Below are 17,227 nucleotides of genomic sequence, written 5' to 3' on the forward strand. Positions count from 1 at the left end.
TTTTATTATTATTTAAATATATTTTTTATTTTACAATTAGCATTAGCATACTATCATAATACAAGATTTCTTTGTGAATTATAAGATATTATAATTTGACATAATTATTTTTGGAATTGATGTACAGCATTCCTAAAACTATTTTGCAGAGTGATTCAGCATTATTTACAAAAATTGTATACATATGCATACATATTTTATATGTATGAATATTTATACATATAGAAGGATATAATTAATTATAAGTACATTATGTCATTAGCCTTTAGCGAGAAGCATGGCAGTGCCTTTATTAAACAAATTTCCATGCAAATACATGTTACAACATAAAATTTTAATTTTAATACTTTTATGCTGACAACATATGACAAGTGACTTAAAGCTTAATAGTTTAAGTTGGATCATAGATTCAATATGCTTATACATATATTTAGATCATAATTTTATTGTCTTTTTAAGTTAAATATCAAATTAATAATTTTATAGTCTTATTGTGTTTTAAGTGCAAGACATAAATAATATATACAAGTTAATGCCTGCACATACATATACACATTTGCTTTACCTTTATTTTCACATTTACAGATGCAACACATAAAAGAAGCCTTATGCCAGGTCAAAATATGTTTAGAATATTTATTTTTTATTTTCGCATTTAATAATATACTAAAAGTTTTGACTGATGTTTAAAAGTTTTGGAATCTTGGATATTATTTAATCTAGTCATATGTTATCAATAGTAACACTTAAAAAAACAATGTAATGAAACTGCATAGTATAATGTATAATATATTGTAAATAAATATACGAACTTAATTCATAAGAAATATAATTTTTTAAATTCAACTGTTAAAAATGAAGAATAATTTTAATGCACCAATATTCTCTATCTCACAAATTTTTATAAAAAATTGTATAGAAGATACGGAATCATTCAACAGGAAAAGTATCTCGTTTGCCCTCGAAAATTTTGTACAAAAGACATTATAAAAGTAACTTAAATAAGATTTCTGTAGCCAGAGAGATCATAAAAATTTGGTATTATCAATAACATTGAAATCAAGCTCGCGCGTAAATATCGGTTCGATAGTAACGAATTGAAACGATTATATCTCGAGATTTCTCCTAGCGAGAGTATCGAATGAATGTAGCGTGCACGCGCCGTAGCTGAAAAACGTAAGCTTGGATACTACGCCTGTGCTAGTACGTGCTCCGTACACGAAAGTTATTCACACACGCTATTCATCGGCTTGTGCTCCTCCATTACGTACATAACGTGAAACGTAAAACGCTACATACTAGTCTGTACGTGTGTCGTGCAGGTGTATATAAGCAGAGTTGCGCACGTCGTATATGAACACCAAAACATCATTTTGATTCAGAGGTGATTTCTTGGTAAAATAGACGAATATAAAACGATTAGTGTCTATTTCTTGGTGGATTGGTAGGGTAATCGACGTTAGTTAAAAGACAAGTGATTCGTGGATATCGAGAACAACCGGTAAATAAGATTTTGGATGAGAGATCAAAGCAATCGAGGAAAGGGCGAATTTGAGTGCCACTGCACAAGCGCGAATAAGACAGAGAGACTCAAAGAAGGTTAAAGTGAGATAACGATAGGACGCTAGGTACGGTGCTACGGTGGTAGTGAATGGAACGCGGCCCCCACGGGTGAGCGTAGTACGACGCTCCACGGGCTAGCGTTGCACCAATGACCAGCCGGGACGGGCGATCACGTGACGTGCGTGCCGAGGCAGCAGCAGAACATTGCAAATGACAAGACGCGTAGGGCATTGTCGTCGCGCCGCCGCTACCACCGCTCCTGTCGTAGTTGCTAGTGAATTCGTCGCGCCATTGTCGTCGTTACTGCTACTATCGTTGATGAGATCTCGCCCGCCACCGATTAGCCGAAGATTGTAAAACGATTCTGAAAATCTGTCTTCGGTACTGTCGGCACTACCGCTGCTGTCGCCGCGTGTGCGCGACAAAGTCGCGGGTGCTCGGAGGCCTCGTGCCCTGAACGGTGCCCGCGGCGCCCCGTCCTTAGCAGAACATATTCGAAATACAGTGTACCATCAGATACACCAGCATCGACGGCCTGAGTGCCAGCTGCCTATATGACAAAATGTCGGGATCACAGCGAATGCGAAAGTCCTCGCCATGCTCGACATCGAAGCAAGGCCCAATGCGCGCGACTCTGCCCGTAAGCTCGCTGCTACGACAAGGCCGGCAAGGCAGCAGTCTCAGGAAGAGTAACAGCAACAGTCCCACTGTATCGCCAACAAACGCGAGTGCGTGGCGGGCCCGCATCTCGCCGGAGACTTCTTCCTCGGGACAACGAAGCCCCGGTTCCCTCTCTTACAAAGGTATTTACGCTCACTGCTCCACATCCTCACGTACTTACTATACACTGTTATCTCTCGCTACACTTTGTTGTGTCTGTCATTTTATGTTTTTCATACCTTCCCAACTATATATTCCCCCTCAATTAAACCAATACTTTTTATTTCTTGTTTCCTTTTATTTCAATGTTACAACACATAAATGTTTATTGTGTCATTGTACCATGCATCAATTTTTCATCGATCGTCTATTTGCAAGTGTATTGTTCTGTTTTTCTTAATTGCAACAATTTTTAATGTTATTTTTACGAGATTCGGTACAATTTGTTCGTGTCAGGTGCGTGTCATACGTACAATCGGTTGTAAATATTGTAATTGTGACGAAGAAATTTATATTATCTTGATTCTGATATATGTTTCTTAAATCTGTAATCATTTTTTATGATAATCCTAGAATATTCAATGATTTTTAAACGTTTTCTAAATTACACATTCGTTAATTATAAATTAGCACGTTGAATTTTATATTGATTTACAGTTATAAAACAATGTAATATATTTGTAAATGTAAATAGTGCATTATGATTTTAATTGTGTCTAATGAGTAATGATATGTATCGATGGACTGAGCAATGATGAATGTTTTGTTATATATATATAAAAATGGTATATTAAGTTATATGTACAATACAGTCATTAACATGTGATAACGATTAAAAAGCAAATTAATCTCCTTTTTTTTATCATAAATTTATAATTCTTCAAATTGATCGATTCGGTAACCGAATACATAGCTTTAGATCGGTTCCACAATAAACAGTTAAAAAACTCATTCCTCCTTTACCCTATTATTGCATTATTTAAATTTTGCTTTTATTTTTGTTTATTTTATCCAGTAACCGAATACACTGTTGATAGTCCGGTTCTGGTTTATGTTTACACAACAATACCTTATACCTTTGATTTCTTCTAACTGCAAAAGTTATGTTTATCTAACATCTTTTTTATAAACAGCAAAATCAAAAACATTAAGTGGAAGATGCAGCGAAAGTTTAAGTGGAAACCAAAATATTCGAAGGACAGCATCACTAGATACAATCTATTTGAAAGGACAATGGCCTCGTGATTCGTATTACATTCATTCTAGTCTTCTATTGGTTGATAAATCTACACAGGTAAATTTTATGGTATTTTAAATATGTGTATTTGTATGTTTGATTGTTCTAGTTTTATAAATATTTTACTCTATTGTACAATGTAATAACATTCTGTGTGTTTCATGCCAGCATAATTTACAAACTATTAAAATTATGTTTTTATAGACAGAAGAATGGTCCAATGAACCAAGAAAATTACACACCCGTCATCCTACAGAACAAACTACTACAGATGAAAAACTAGAAAAGTATTTTAGGCATCGGTATGTATAGATCATTGAAATTATTCTATTTTTATCTTCTAAATAATAATGACAAATTTTACAATAATGATGAGTTTTAAATGTCATATTGTAATTTGCATACAACGTACTACTATGACATTTACCTATGTGTTCTAACAAAAGATGTATAACATAGGTTGCAACGTGGAAGTAAAGAAGGTACCAGCAGTAGAGAACGAACAGCAGCATTTGGACTTATAATGCCAGGTGGACCACCACCAGCTTTTCCTGCAGATCACACAGTTTTACCCAGTATTGCTTCACAAACGTCTATACGTAAGTTCATTTAAGAATAAATTTCCACATAACAAATCTCTTTGTTTCTAGAATTGATTGACATTTTATTATTATATCTAGACAATCAATTTGGTTTGAGTACAAAGGCAAGTCCTATGAATATCCCTGTGAAACCAATGAGGCCTCCAATGCGTTCTTCTATTGAAGGATTAAATCAAGAAATTGAAGGATTGGTTCTCAAATCTGCAGCTAACCCTAGTGACCCTGATCATCCAGTGGAAGATAAAGCACGTGTTTATTTATATTTATGATGATGTATAAACATCATTCCTTATGACAATATATAACTTATTTACAATAATTTAATTATTCTTATAGTATGCACGGTATCGTGAACAAATTACACCGGAAGGTCATCGTGCGCCATTAGCAGACCTATTAAGGGCTACTCGTAGTGTGAACACACAAACGCCAGCTACTGACCTTCCCTCCAGTTCTTATTCTTCAGGTAAGTTTATGTTTTGTTTTATATTATTTAATAGTGTTTAGATATATGAAGTAGTTGTCAATGTTTTTAGAAAATATATATGAACTTTATAAGTTTTATGTTGAAAATTATGGGAACCTAATCCGAACGTTAACTTTAACACCACCAGATTAATAATTATATGCGATGTTTGTTATTAGTATTCATAATACTAGTAGTGTGTTTTCGTAATTTAAAAGATATAAAGAGTTACATGTTTTTGTTTTTTAAATGAGATGACATATATGTATGTGTGAAGTATTTCTGGTTAGTGGTAACACTATAAATAACAGACTAACTATGGTGTGTGCCTGTTGAGACAGGCCCTCCATCTAGGAATTCTGAGTCTCCGCTGATTCCTGGTCTTATGGATGCGTCCCGTCCGCCTAGCGATCTCTTACAAGGTTGGCGCATATTTGCGGAAACATTCTCTTTATTTTTCATGAAATCCCTTTTAATCGAATATGTTTGTTTTTTTCTTTTTCTTTTTTTTTTTTTTTTTTGAATGCCCTTGTTCAAATAGTTACTGACATTTTATACGTTTATCTATAAATTTTTTACTATTTCGTAAATATGTATACATATACGTATATATGTACACAATATTTTAAGTCTGAAGTATATGCATGAATTATATATATTTTATAGGATGCCAAAATCAGTTACCATTAATATTACACCTGGAATTATTTTCTGGTTTTACACAATTAATTAATGTTTTGTACTGATCAAAAATTTGATGTGTTTTCATAGAATAATAATGCCAAATTAAATGTTCACAATACATTATGACATTATATGGTAAACGAATCTATCTTTAATAAAATGTATTTCTTATTATTGCATTGATGCTTGCATGTAGTATTTTGTTTTATATAGGATTATATATATATATATTTTTTTTAATCAATATTTTTCTTAACTGTTCTTGTTTAAAAATAATTATTAAAGCACTATGATATCATTTGAAGTATATTATTGCATGATAATTGATCATATATGTAATTTTTAGATTCATTAAGTTATGTATTAATTTTATAGCGATTATGTTTAATACATAATTTCCACACAGAAACTATTGTATCTTAAATCTTAACATTATATATACACAAGTATCATATAAAATATCTATACAACTTTCGCAAATCTATCCAGATATGTTACTGTTAATAAAGTGGAATGAAGTTTAATTTTAGTGTACAGAGTTATTACACATTTATATTATTTTTTATTTTTTATATGAATGAATTTATAAATACATGAATTATATAATTTAGTTATTAAGAGCATGGATTAAAGATATTTACTTTTCAATTGATATATACAATGTTGTTTGCTTACTATTTTTATATGGTTATTAATTCTGATGTTCTAATTTATCTTTAAGGTGGAAGTCGTGGCTCAACCCCCGAACAAGATAGAGAAGGGCGCCTTGGCACCTCTCCTCACATTAATAGGTTCCTTGCAAGAGAACCACCTGATGGCTGTGAGAAAGTCAATCTCAAATTTGTAGAGGATGCCAGGTAATTGTCATGCACGTTTTTTTTTTAAATTAGGATAATTTATAGAAAATCTATTATGATAATAATTAATTTCTAACTCCAATCAGATTTTATGTCTTACATCAAATTAAATATGTATAATATTCGTATTGCGCGTAAAAATAACTTAAGTTCACTAAGGTTGAAGTTTAGTTAGTTGAAATTTACATCCCTTCTCTATTTAAGGATATTAACATATTAGCATTATTGAAACAATTATATTTGTATGTATAGGCGACCCATGATAGACTTGAGCAAACTAGACTATTGCCCAAAGCCGTGTGTAGCATTCCAGTTAAAACCTAGCTTGGGATCAGCGTTCCTGCCATTACAACAGCCAGCCAGTCCAACAATGGTTGCCAGTGCATCACCCTCTTCGCATACAACACCAACTACACCTCCTCCAAACCCATAGTCCTGCTCTTTACCTTACAGAATAATGTTCACAAACCCAATTGGTATATATATATTTTTTTTGAATGACCTCATGGGTAGAAAGTGGTTTACTTTGATACGAAAGCATATACCAACAAAGAAAAGTTACCGAAAAAGCAGCCTGTTTTCAGTGCGACCCAACGTTCGGGCATCGTGAATGTGTAATTAAAAAGTTATAATTGCATTGATACAAAATATTGAAAGCATCTGAGCTCCGTTAATGTTTCAAACCATAATAAATACGAGGAACAATAATTTGTGATAACTAAAAAATCGACATTTAGGAATGAACATTGTGTTCTACAGGGAGAAAGACTAATAAAAATTGTGTATTCTAAATTTAGTGCTAAAATGTGCTAAACAACTTTAGTTTTGTATACAGGGATAAATATTCAAATGTCAGAGTATTAAATTTGATTGTTGGAAAAAGCAAAATTATACAGATACAAAATGGGTACATGTGCCTGGATATGTACATCGGTACTCCTTTATAAATTTTTCATTAGATCTTTCACTGAAATTATTTGATTGCATACTGGAACGAAACACTTGTTACAATTTTGTATTGTTTTGTATTATTACTTATATGCTGAAAATATTGAAATTATTATTATCTGAGGAGCTCGAAAATAGTGTGTCCCTATGGTACATTATTTTTTAGAATTATATTCTCTTAGAATTATTCACGTACATTCTTTATTCCTTTTTTTTAAGGTCGCGTATGTAAGATAAAGGCGTAAATTAATTGTCATGATAGTTTATTTTGTATTACGTGTACAAATGTGCACTTTTGCATAGCTTCTTTTTATAGTAATGTCTCTTAGATGATAAGTTTTTATTTTGAAAGTAAAACAAGCACTTTGTTCAAGTATAGTGTTCAGTGTCATAAAGCAACTTATGGAAGTTAAGTTAATTGCAAGAGTATATTCTGTTGTTTAATAACTAAATTACCATAGGGCTGCAAAATTTTTGGTTTAATTTGTGTTATGTTAGTTTACTATCTGAATATGTACAACCAATACAGCATGCAATGACAGGTTGACGGATGTATGATAGAATGAACCTAATGATATAAGGTGGAAATATAATGAGTAAAAATATGGCGAATGGTAAAATTAAACATTGATTAAAGTAACAAATAACGACATGTGCTTTAGCCAGTGTGGTATCAGATGTGCATACACCTGGCTCCCTAACTTGGCACAGTATGGGTGTGCGTGTAGGGTTTTGTATAAACGTGGATCATAGTAAAGAAATTTATAATCTGCGTTCTATACAAATAACAGTATGCATGTGTTGTAATATCAGAATCCTGATTAAGCCATCCACGAATAACGCTAAGGCTTATGGTATTATCGAAGTACGTATTGTATGAATATTATAAGTATTTGGAGTACTCTGAAATTTAATTATTTAAATTTGTAGTAGTATTTGTGTGTGTGTGTATACTTTAAATATATTTTTAATAATTAGCAGTTATTCGTTTCTCTATTAAATGTTTTTACAATAAGAATAATCAAAGGAATATAAAATATTGTTAAAAATATCTTTGTATAACAAACTATTCACTCTATATAAAGAAAAAATTTTGTAAGAGTTATTCGTGTGATGGCTTAACTTATTATTTAGTATATGCAGACATAGCCACTCAAGAAGTTCAATTTATTTTTTGCTTTCTAATACAGAACGTTTTGCAAACGATTTTATAGTTATGGTCTGAGGAATAAGGATCTTAATAAAATGTAAGATCAAGAGCAGGGAAGAACAGTTTTTTAAATACAATAGTAATATACTTTCTAATATTATATTGTATCTAGCTACAACAGTGAAAAATGTTAACACATAAAGTACCTGGCACACTGGTCTATGCTCTCTTTTATCCAGCTCACTAGAAAGTTCATGCCTTAGAATGCGTGGCAAAGTGTGCTAAATAGACAGGAAGGTTAATGAGAGAGTCAGGATATATACAAGATGCACTGGCTAGTTAACAAGTATACAATACAAAACTAATCTGCTATCTACTAGCTTAAGAAGATTTTCTTTTATTTATTTTCGCTATGGACCTAAATGACATCTATCCCATTGCTGTAAGAATACATGAATGTGAACGTTAAGTTTGCAGGCGCTCTAAAGAAAAGAGACAAAATTTATCAACCGCGTATTTCATCTGTTGGTATTTTCACTTAAACGGAGGAGAAGAAAAAATGTTTTAATATAAACACATTGTATTAATCATAGTGAATAAAAAGTTTCATACTTTTACTAATAAGCAGAAAAAGAAATTACTTTAGAGAGAAGCTAGCCTTATTATTTTTGACTACACTCATGAGGCTCCACTTTTTAACCTTCATGTACTTGCATAATGTGTTATCATTATTGTTAGCTTTTGTTGTCAATTTCATAAACAAAAGAATGTGTGTAAAGACTGCTAAACTAAAGATTACTTGTTATTTGGATATACCTAAATTTAAAGTTAAATAAAATTAGGCTCAAATTTCTCCAGTTACCTATGAAACAATATAGGTACTCTTTAATTCGTAAACTAAACGATCCTTATGTGACTACTGTTCGGTACATTCTCTTTACATATCTAAATCTGAGCAGGCTTCAGAATGGCAAAATGATTATGTCAATTACGAATTTATTTATCCCTAGGACTGCCCAGGACGTATCGTTGTAGTATTTCGTACAATAAAAAAGAACACAGAGATTGTTAAACATGATTGTAATTTGTAAGATGCTCAGAATTGTGTAAATTTTTTAACGCGTAAAACTTGTAAAAAGATATGTACTTCGAGAATTTTATATATTTGGTAAAGTTAAATGCAGCTTTTATTCATTGTTTTTTAAATAAATACGTAGAATATTATTTATCGTTTTTTATTGAAAGCAGAGAAATATGAAACCTTCTTTATGTAATGTTTTCTTGTAAGAGTATATTTTCGTACGTACAACTTTATAAATGTTTACGAGATTATTTAGAAAATTGTTATAAATTTTATATTTTAAAAGATTAAATTATTTTACGTTTTAAAATGTATAATTTTTTTTATAAAGATTCGTTATAAACATAGCTTCTTCTTTAAGCTCAGTTACACAATGTTTCTTAGCGAATGGAGTTATAAAATAAAGTTGTATATTGTGTAAAGAGTATCTTACAGTGCAAGGCTATAAACATCTTATTAGTAGTTCACAACGGTACATCGAAAATTAATAATTTATACATAAGGATTTATCCACCTTCTAGTCTGTCCTAGGGCTAAATCAAAATTAGTCAGCGAAGAGAGCTAGTGAATGTAAATAATAATTTAAAGCCGTTTACGATGAAATCTTTGTACGGAACGTAGTGACTAAGGCCAACGAATTCTATACTTTTCGTGCGTCTCGCGAAAGTTCGTTGAACGAAAAAAACTTGTGGAACAATGCGAACTTTAAAAAAATATGTGTATAAAAGAAATTACCATAATACGAGCTGTCCATAGTCAACAGAGATTAGACTCCTTTTCCGAACGGCACAATGCAATTGTCAAAATCATAGTAAATATTAATTTTATATATTATATATATATTTTTTTAATTTTACATTTTTTTTATTATATTTCGAAAATTTCGAATTTATTAATTTTATTTGAAATTTTATGCGTTTCAACATCTTGTTTTCTATTAAACACACATGCAACACACATATTATACATTTTATTATCTTTCTGTTCTTTATTTGCTTGAAATGTCATTTATCTCGGCAATATATTCTCTAATTTAAACGATAGATAGTCACACGCATCTCTATGAATCGTAAATTTAATGAGTACTGTTAATCATTTTTCAAATAAGTACCACGTATCAGTATTGTAAAGTATGTTAATTTCTCGTGATCGAGATTTATTTTTTCTTTAATCTTGATAAACCTTCATGAAACGTTATATGTATAAATAAACTTATATTTTCTACGGAATAAAATACTCTTTAAGAGATAAGTTATTATACACTGTATTTTTCGTGCAGTATCAAATTTCAAAATATAAAAAGCAAATTAAAGTATAAGATTTAGTACATAAAAAAATATATATTACCTTATTTTTGAGTATTTTATCATAATAATGCATTATTTATATTTGATATTAAAAGTTTTAATGTTATATGTTTACGAATACTTTAATTGCTTTCAACAGTAATCTTTGTTTTTCCTTTCTTTTTTTATATTTCTGTTAAAGAATTGTATTTGTCCATTAAATTTAAGTATCGAATTTATATTCTTATCGAAACGTTAAGAACTTATTTAACGAATATATTCGATTATTTTTTCTCTCCCTATTGCAAGTCAGAATATTATTATATTTATATGATATCGACTTGAAATGAATGTGTCTGTTTTGTAATCGATTTTATAAGTAATGTAATCATGTACCATTATGTTACGAAACTTACTATGATTATGATGCTATGATTGCGATGCGCTATAAATATAGATTCCATAGATTCGTTTGAAGCGTATGTAATTGCAATTAATACATTGACTGCCATGCAACAATGTCTTACTTTTCGATACATTTCGTATCGAATTAAATGTAAGCGGCTTCGATCTTTAAAGCAGCAAATGTCGATTTATCGAGATTTGTCATTTATATTGTTGCTTGCTGGAGCTACAATATAAAGCTCTTGTCGCAATGTCATCGAATGTATTATAATATATAACAATAATATACAGGTGTATCGTTGGTTCCTTTGTAACGAAAAAATACATTATGGTTCCACAATCGGCAGTCAAGGTATTAATGATGATTATATTAATGACTCGATAAACTTTGCTATTACAAGAAACTTTTATATCTCAATATGGAAAGGTAAAAAATAATTCACTGTCTGTGTCGCTCAGTATAAATACTAATTCACATTACGATTAAATTTCATTGTTATAACGTGTATTTATTATTTGATAAGAATCACGTTCGAGAGACAAAAATTTACGCCCGAATAGGTTCTTCCATGATTGGTTCGTTGTAAAAATTCTCTTATCTTACCTCTCCATAGTGAGACTCCTATGCAACTTGTTAAACCTGTGAATCTTATATGCGATTAGTTGTATTATTTACCAGCATAATACTGTATGTACTTGTTCCAATAACAATATGCACTTTTATTTTTATCATAAAATATAAATGGAAAAAGTGTACCTTTTTATATTACTGTTAAGGCGCCTTACATGAATAAAATTTTTAGAAAACGAGATTAAACACGCTATTATATAATTTAATTATAAGAACAACGTATAATGATTTATTTTTCGTATTCTGTGCATTGTCCTAGCTCTTTGATCTAAATTTGTTTGTTAATTCATCAAATAATATCTTTTATATACATTTTAATGATCATATTTCTTTTTATCGTTTCAAACATGTTTCACATATTTCAACAACATGTTTCAAATACTTTTTAATACGTTTATTAATTTTTAATTTTTAAAATTTTATTTATTCTAAAATATAAGATATATAACAAATTTTGTATAATATATAAGAAATATATTTTTTTATCTGATTCAAAGATTAAAAGTAGGATTAGAATTTCTCTTGAAATATGAATTAGAGTTTCAAACAATATTGCACATAAATTTGTGTAAAAAAATAATACATACTTTTGTGTAGAAAAAAATTAGCTTTTAATTAATTTTACTACATATTACTTTTATACATACATCGTCTATAAACAGCATATGTGTGAATGTATATTAATTATAATTGTATACATACAGACATATGCTCATATCTTCAATTGTCAACAATATATATATAGAACAACATAAGTATTTTATATATTAAATTAAAAAGGCTTCATGTATGTACAAATTGTCTATAAAAACGTTAATAATTATAAACCCATGTATTGAGGGGAAGAAGAAAACGTGTTTCTTGTAGAGTTATTTTTCCTCGAATCCTCAGTATTAGGGTTATCACTAAAAAAGGTAATATTTAATAAGATCAGGATATTGAAAATACTTTTCTATAGATTTTTGAAGTTTTAGAATCGCTTGTCTATCATATTATATTAATATTAAATTAGTATTGTGAGATAAATTACCCAAAGAAAGGCATTAGGGATATAAGCGTTTGTCTACTTGGTCTAGAAGCAAATGCTGGAGAGCATTGCGCCAATCTTCCAACAATTCGTCTTAACCATTGTTGCAATTTTTGTCGTCGTTCTTCTACAAATTTAGCATCCTAGATAAAAATGAATAAAAATGAACTTCGGATATTTCCTGTAATATTGTATACCATTCTTTCGTAAGATATTTTCTATAGTATATTCTTTAATATACTTCTGTAATGTACCTTATTTCCTATTGTCTTCTTTGGCGGAAATTCAAAAGTAGTAACAATTGCATCATGTTTTTTTAATTCTCTATAAAGTGCATGAAATTGTGCATATCGTCTATATATATTCCATTCGGTATCCCTAATACGTACGTATATCTGTAATAATTAATAAACTTAGATATATTTAACAATAATTTTATTGTAATTTATATCTATTTTACATACCTGATAAACATGATGTATATCAGAAGACTGTCCAGTAAGGAACGCAGATGGAATCCATATATGTATGAGACATGGTGGTTCTAATGGTAAGTCGTCTTCATTTATAGGGCCACGAAGGCACTCTAATTCAGCTTGTAACAACTTAACTAATCTCTCCCTGGAAATTTCCCGAACATTAATATAAAATATAGGTATTGTTACTGTTAAATATAGATATATAATAATTTTACCTGTCATTTAATTGTAAAGTTAATCTAGCATTAAATTCCATTAATTCCGCATGCATGTCTGCAACTTGAATTAATTTTTCTTCATATTGTTGAGCTTCATAATGATAATCTAATGATGGATCTTCTTCGGAAACTGTAGTAGAATCCGAATCTCTTCTCAACATTTGTACTGCCGTTACATATTTACGTAATTGTTGTCTTAATAATTCATTTTCTCTATTAAATCATAATTATATTAAAGTATAAGTTATTTCTATGCCTTATAAGGTGAATTATATTGTGAATTTTACCTATTTAATGCTTGTATTTGTAATTCGTGTCTTTCTAGATAATTTTGATGTTGTCTTTGTAAACGAGCAAGCTGTAATCTACTAGTCATAGCGTCTTCTTTAGCTTGCTCTAACATTTCAGTCATAGCTAATAGTCTTACTCGTAACACTTCAATATCTGCACTATCAGCATCTGTATGAATATCTAAATCTGCAAATGGTTCCGTAGCTTCTACTGCAGGTTCTGCTACTTCAGATGAATCCTAAATAACAAGAAAATATAAAATGGATGAAAAATATTAAATTAAAAGATATAAAAATATGGAAGAGATGCATTTTATACATACGTCTAAGTAGCTTGGTAATGCTATCAACATGTCGTCTAACGTTTGATCTAAAGGAGATACAGGAACTAGCCCACCCATACTACCGGAATTTGTAACTGGTGTTAATACTTTTTCTTCTTCAAAGGTTTCACTAAAAATATTCAAAAATTTTATTATTTAAAATGTCAATATTAAAATGTGAAATAGCAGATGCATTTACCTGTTTTCCCAGTCAGAAATTTCTTTATTGACTATTGTAGTAACATTATGTGTTTCTGGTTGAGATTGTGAAATTGACGAACTAGGTGATGTAGAAGCTTTTGTTGATGTTATTGTAGGAGAATTGAGACAAGTTGGAGGTGCACTAACTGAAATGGAAGCTTCTGTACTTTCTTGTTCATCATTTTCGTTATCGAAAGAAATTATATGGGTTGGCACTTTTTTCCTTTGTCTCTGTTTTGAAGTAGGTCCTAATCACGATATTAATTATATTCGTATAAAATTATATGTAATCTTATGCACTTGGAATGAAAAGCAATTACCTGGTATAGTAGATGATATAATGGGTTCAGATAATGAAATCTTTTGTTTTTCCATTTCTTTGCTTTTTGAATTATTATCTAATTCTTCATTATCTATCCTAATTGCAAATAAGATACTACCAAGTCCTAATAGTTAAAATGATATTTAATTATCTTATATAAATAAGTTGATATGATACAAAATTGAATGAATGTTAGTATACCTGCTGCTACATCTGGTAATATAGCACTTCGTTCCTGGTCAAGTAAAAATGCCCAGTCTTCATAAAACGAAGATAGTATCGTGGGGTCAAGTATAGCATGTAAATGACGCTCTAAAGAACGTTCATTTAAAACAGCTCTGAGCCATGCTCTACCCCTACCATAATCAGTGTGAACTTTTTTCAATACACTAAAACGTTCTTGTTCATGCCATGTTAATTGTTCCTTTATACATGGCCAAAAAGCCATATCTGATGTACTGCATGATTTTGTATTACCACCAGATACTATGTCTGAGACATGCCTATAAAGATATAAACAATATAAATTAATGTAACAGAATATATCTTTAGTTATTACTCATCACATGGCATTATCTTATAAACATACATCCGTGTAGTCATATTTGAGATGATAAGAAGTACAAAAAAGGAAAAGTAGCTGACTATATGCATAATATCAATATATATCAATCTTATCTTAAACAGACAAGGTAAACAAATGCTATTGTTTCTGTAGAAGTTTCCATAATATATATTTTATAAGAAATACTGATGAAATAAATGGCATTTTAATTTATATATGCAAGTATTATTTAGTTTATTACCTTAAAGCTGAATTAATTTTTTCAATGCATTTTGTACGTAATCCATGACTAAAAATTGATTCAAATATGTGACATAGCTGTGTAACACATATATCAGATTCAGTTGCTAATTCAGTACGCCCACCAAATCTAACATGACACTTTTTTGCAGCAGCTAATAAATTTTCCAATAGTTTCTGTCTCTCTGTTGCGTGGTCATAACTTTGATTAGAATCAATTACATTATGTGTGCTTGGCACTATCGCTGACATTATACGTAAAGCCTAAAACATATAAGCCCAAGATATATGAAACACAGATATAAAACATAATCACATGCATTATTCTTTATTTAAAACATAATGCTACATGAAATTATGTAAGAAATTTATATACTATCGTAAAAAAACATAAAAGAAAAACGTAGAAATTTTTGTTCATTAATACATTTCCTAAATTTTTAAAGTTTTTGCAAAGTTAAAATACAATCACTAAAGTATTTTTTGATATTTTTGTCCTTGTATCAGATACATGATGATAACATGAATTACGTATTATATAAATTAAAGGAATGCATTTTTAGGACAATTACACTTTTTATATGTATAACTCATTTTTCATTTAAATACACGCATTCATTTAAATATACTGTTTAAGTAGAATATGCCACAGATATAAGCGCAATTTCTATTGTTCATTCCAGTACACAAAAGAAAGTTTACAGGTGTTTTCAACAAGTAGTACAATGTTTAATCGTTAATTATGTTAATTGAAAGCATGTGTCGTATCACGAGATGCTTATTAATTTGTGAAAACAATGTTGACAGTATATAATTCAACGATAATTCGATAATGTATAAAAAATAAATACATACCATGAGTATCAATCACTGAAAATCACGTTAATTTCCTTTCAAATTGTAATTCGTTATTAAAAAGAGTTGTACAAAAAGTGTACATAAATATACAATCACTTCTAGGAATTATTATATACAGGACTTGTCAAAGAGTACTACGACGTAACTATCTCATGACGATAAGCAGAAGATTTAATTTTTCTAGTGAGTAATATATAAATTTATGTGGCAGGAAAACTGTAGGGGCGGAAACAGTCCCCTCATCTTTGCTCTTTTTCCTTGAACACAGATGTGTCATGTGAATTAGGTGATATATATAAAGTAGGCATAGAAAAAGTGACTCCGTTTGTCGAGCATTTTAGTATAGTACGTTGATCTCCTATACCCTGAGTATAGTAGTTCTATAGTATTCTTATCAGTTATGATCTTGACATATTTAAGAATCTATCTTATCTATTTAAGAATCTGCTTCTATTATTTACACAATGATTGGTATAGTAGCTACAATTTCGTAGTTGTAATGTTTAAAAGTATATAAAATGTCACTAATTTGTTCGACATAAAACTATAGTAGCAAATATAACGATTATTTAGTGTCCTGTATCTTAGCAATAATGAATATTATTTTAAATTGATGAGCATAGAGATTGTCTTCTTTTTAACTTGGTACCACTGATTTCTTTATGTATGCCATAGTACATATTTTAGATATGTACAAGCATTACTATTTTAGATATAAGTCATGGTCAAAGTAAGTCTGATACGTAATTGATAGGATTCTCGTCTCGATGTAAACATAATCTATGGATGATTGTAAATATAACTTGATCAACTCTTTACAGAGTTTGCGCGATTTATAAGATGTTAGTTATGCGGCCATAGTAAGAGGTACTAAACAAGTGTATAAATAATAGTGAAACAACTACAGCGCAATAGAATGTATAATAATATATATTATATATTGTCAGAACAATTTAGATAAGAACGTTTATAGATAATTCCAAAATTCATGATCTTTGAAATTGACATCGCGGCTATTTTAGCGCGCTTAGATTCTGTGCAGTGTGAATTAAGGAAGGCGCTAAATTTAACATTAATTAAAAAGAGTTTTAAATACATGTTGCACATATAAGTAAAAAGTTCATAATTATGTAC

General features: G+C 29.9%; 2 protein-coding genes across 5 annotated transcripts; one reads left to right on the forward strand and one right to left on the reverse strand.

Moving 5' to 3' along the window:
- The first annotated feature begins 1,143 nt into the window (after positions 1–1,143).
- LOC138185886 (protein FAM117B) lies at positions 1,144–11,756 on the forward strand. 2 transcript variants are annotated; one of them, XM_069125206.1, is made up of 9 exons: positions 1,144–2,366; positions 3,357–3,517; positions 3,665–3,762; positions 3,920–4,059; positions 4,141–4,307; positions 4,399–4,528; positions 4,870–4,950; positions 5,934–6,069; positions 6,322–11,756. In XM_069125206.1, exons 1-9 carry the CDS (start codon positions 2,126–2,128, stop codon positions 6,500–6,502), a joined length of 1,335 nt encoding a protein of 444 aa, XP_068981307.1. In that variant the 5' UTR covers positions 1,144–2,125; the 3' UTR covers positions 6,503–11,756. The 2 variants fall into 2 exon arrangements, with proteins under 2 accessions (XP_068981307.1, XP_068981308.1); XM_069125207.1 differs by lacking the exon at positions 4,870–4,950 and having other exon boundaries at positions 1,145–2,366.
- A 552-nt stretch (positions 11,757–12,308) lies between these two features.
- On the reverse strand, positions 12,309–16,611 carry LOC138186075 (sorting nexin-29). Of its 3 annotated transcripts, none has more exons than XM_069125593.1 (12): positions 16,091–16,611; positions 15,237–15,499; positions 14,632–14,933; positions 14,429–14,554; positions 14,107–14,254; positions 13,908–14,037; positions 13,582–13,823; positions 13,292–13,507; positions 13,062–13,218; positions 12,852–12,992; positions 12,601–12,740; positions 12,309–12,475 (listed from the first exon to the last, which is right to left on the reverse strand). In XM_069125593.1, the coding sequence occupies exons 1-12, from the start codon at positions 16,091–16,093 to the stop codon at positions 12,391–12,393; spliced, it is 1,953 nt and encodes a 650-aa protein (XP_068981694.1). In that variant the 5' UTR covers positions 16,094–16,611; the 3' UTR covers positions 12,309–12,390. The 3 variants fall into 3 exon arrangements, with proteins under 3 accessions (XP_068981694.1, XP_068981693.1, XP_068981692.1); XM_069125592.1 differs by lacking the exon at positions 16,091–16,611 and adding an exon at positions 15,808–15,957 and having other exon boundaries at positions 14,107–14,356; XM_069125591.1 differs by having other exon boundaries at positions 12,310–12,475; positions 14,107–14,356; positions 16,091–16,609.
- Between the last annotated feature and the right edge of the window lie 616 nt (positions 16,612–17,227).

This window comes from Bombus flavifrons, chromosome 13 (genome assembly GCF_040668555.2).
Source record: "Bombus flavifrons isolate JBK064 chromosome 13, iyBomFlav1_principal, whole genome shotgun sequence".
NCBI classification, from domain to species: domain Eukaryota; kingdom Metazoa; phylum Arthropoda; class Insecta; order Hymenoptera; family Apidae; genus Bombus; species Bombus flavifrons.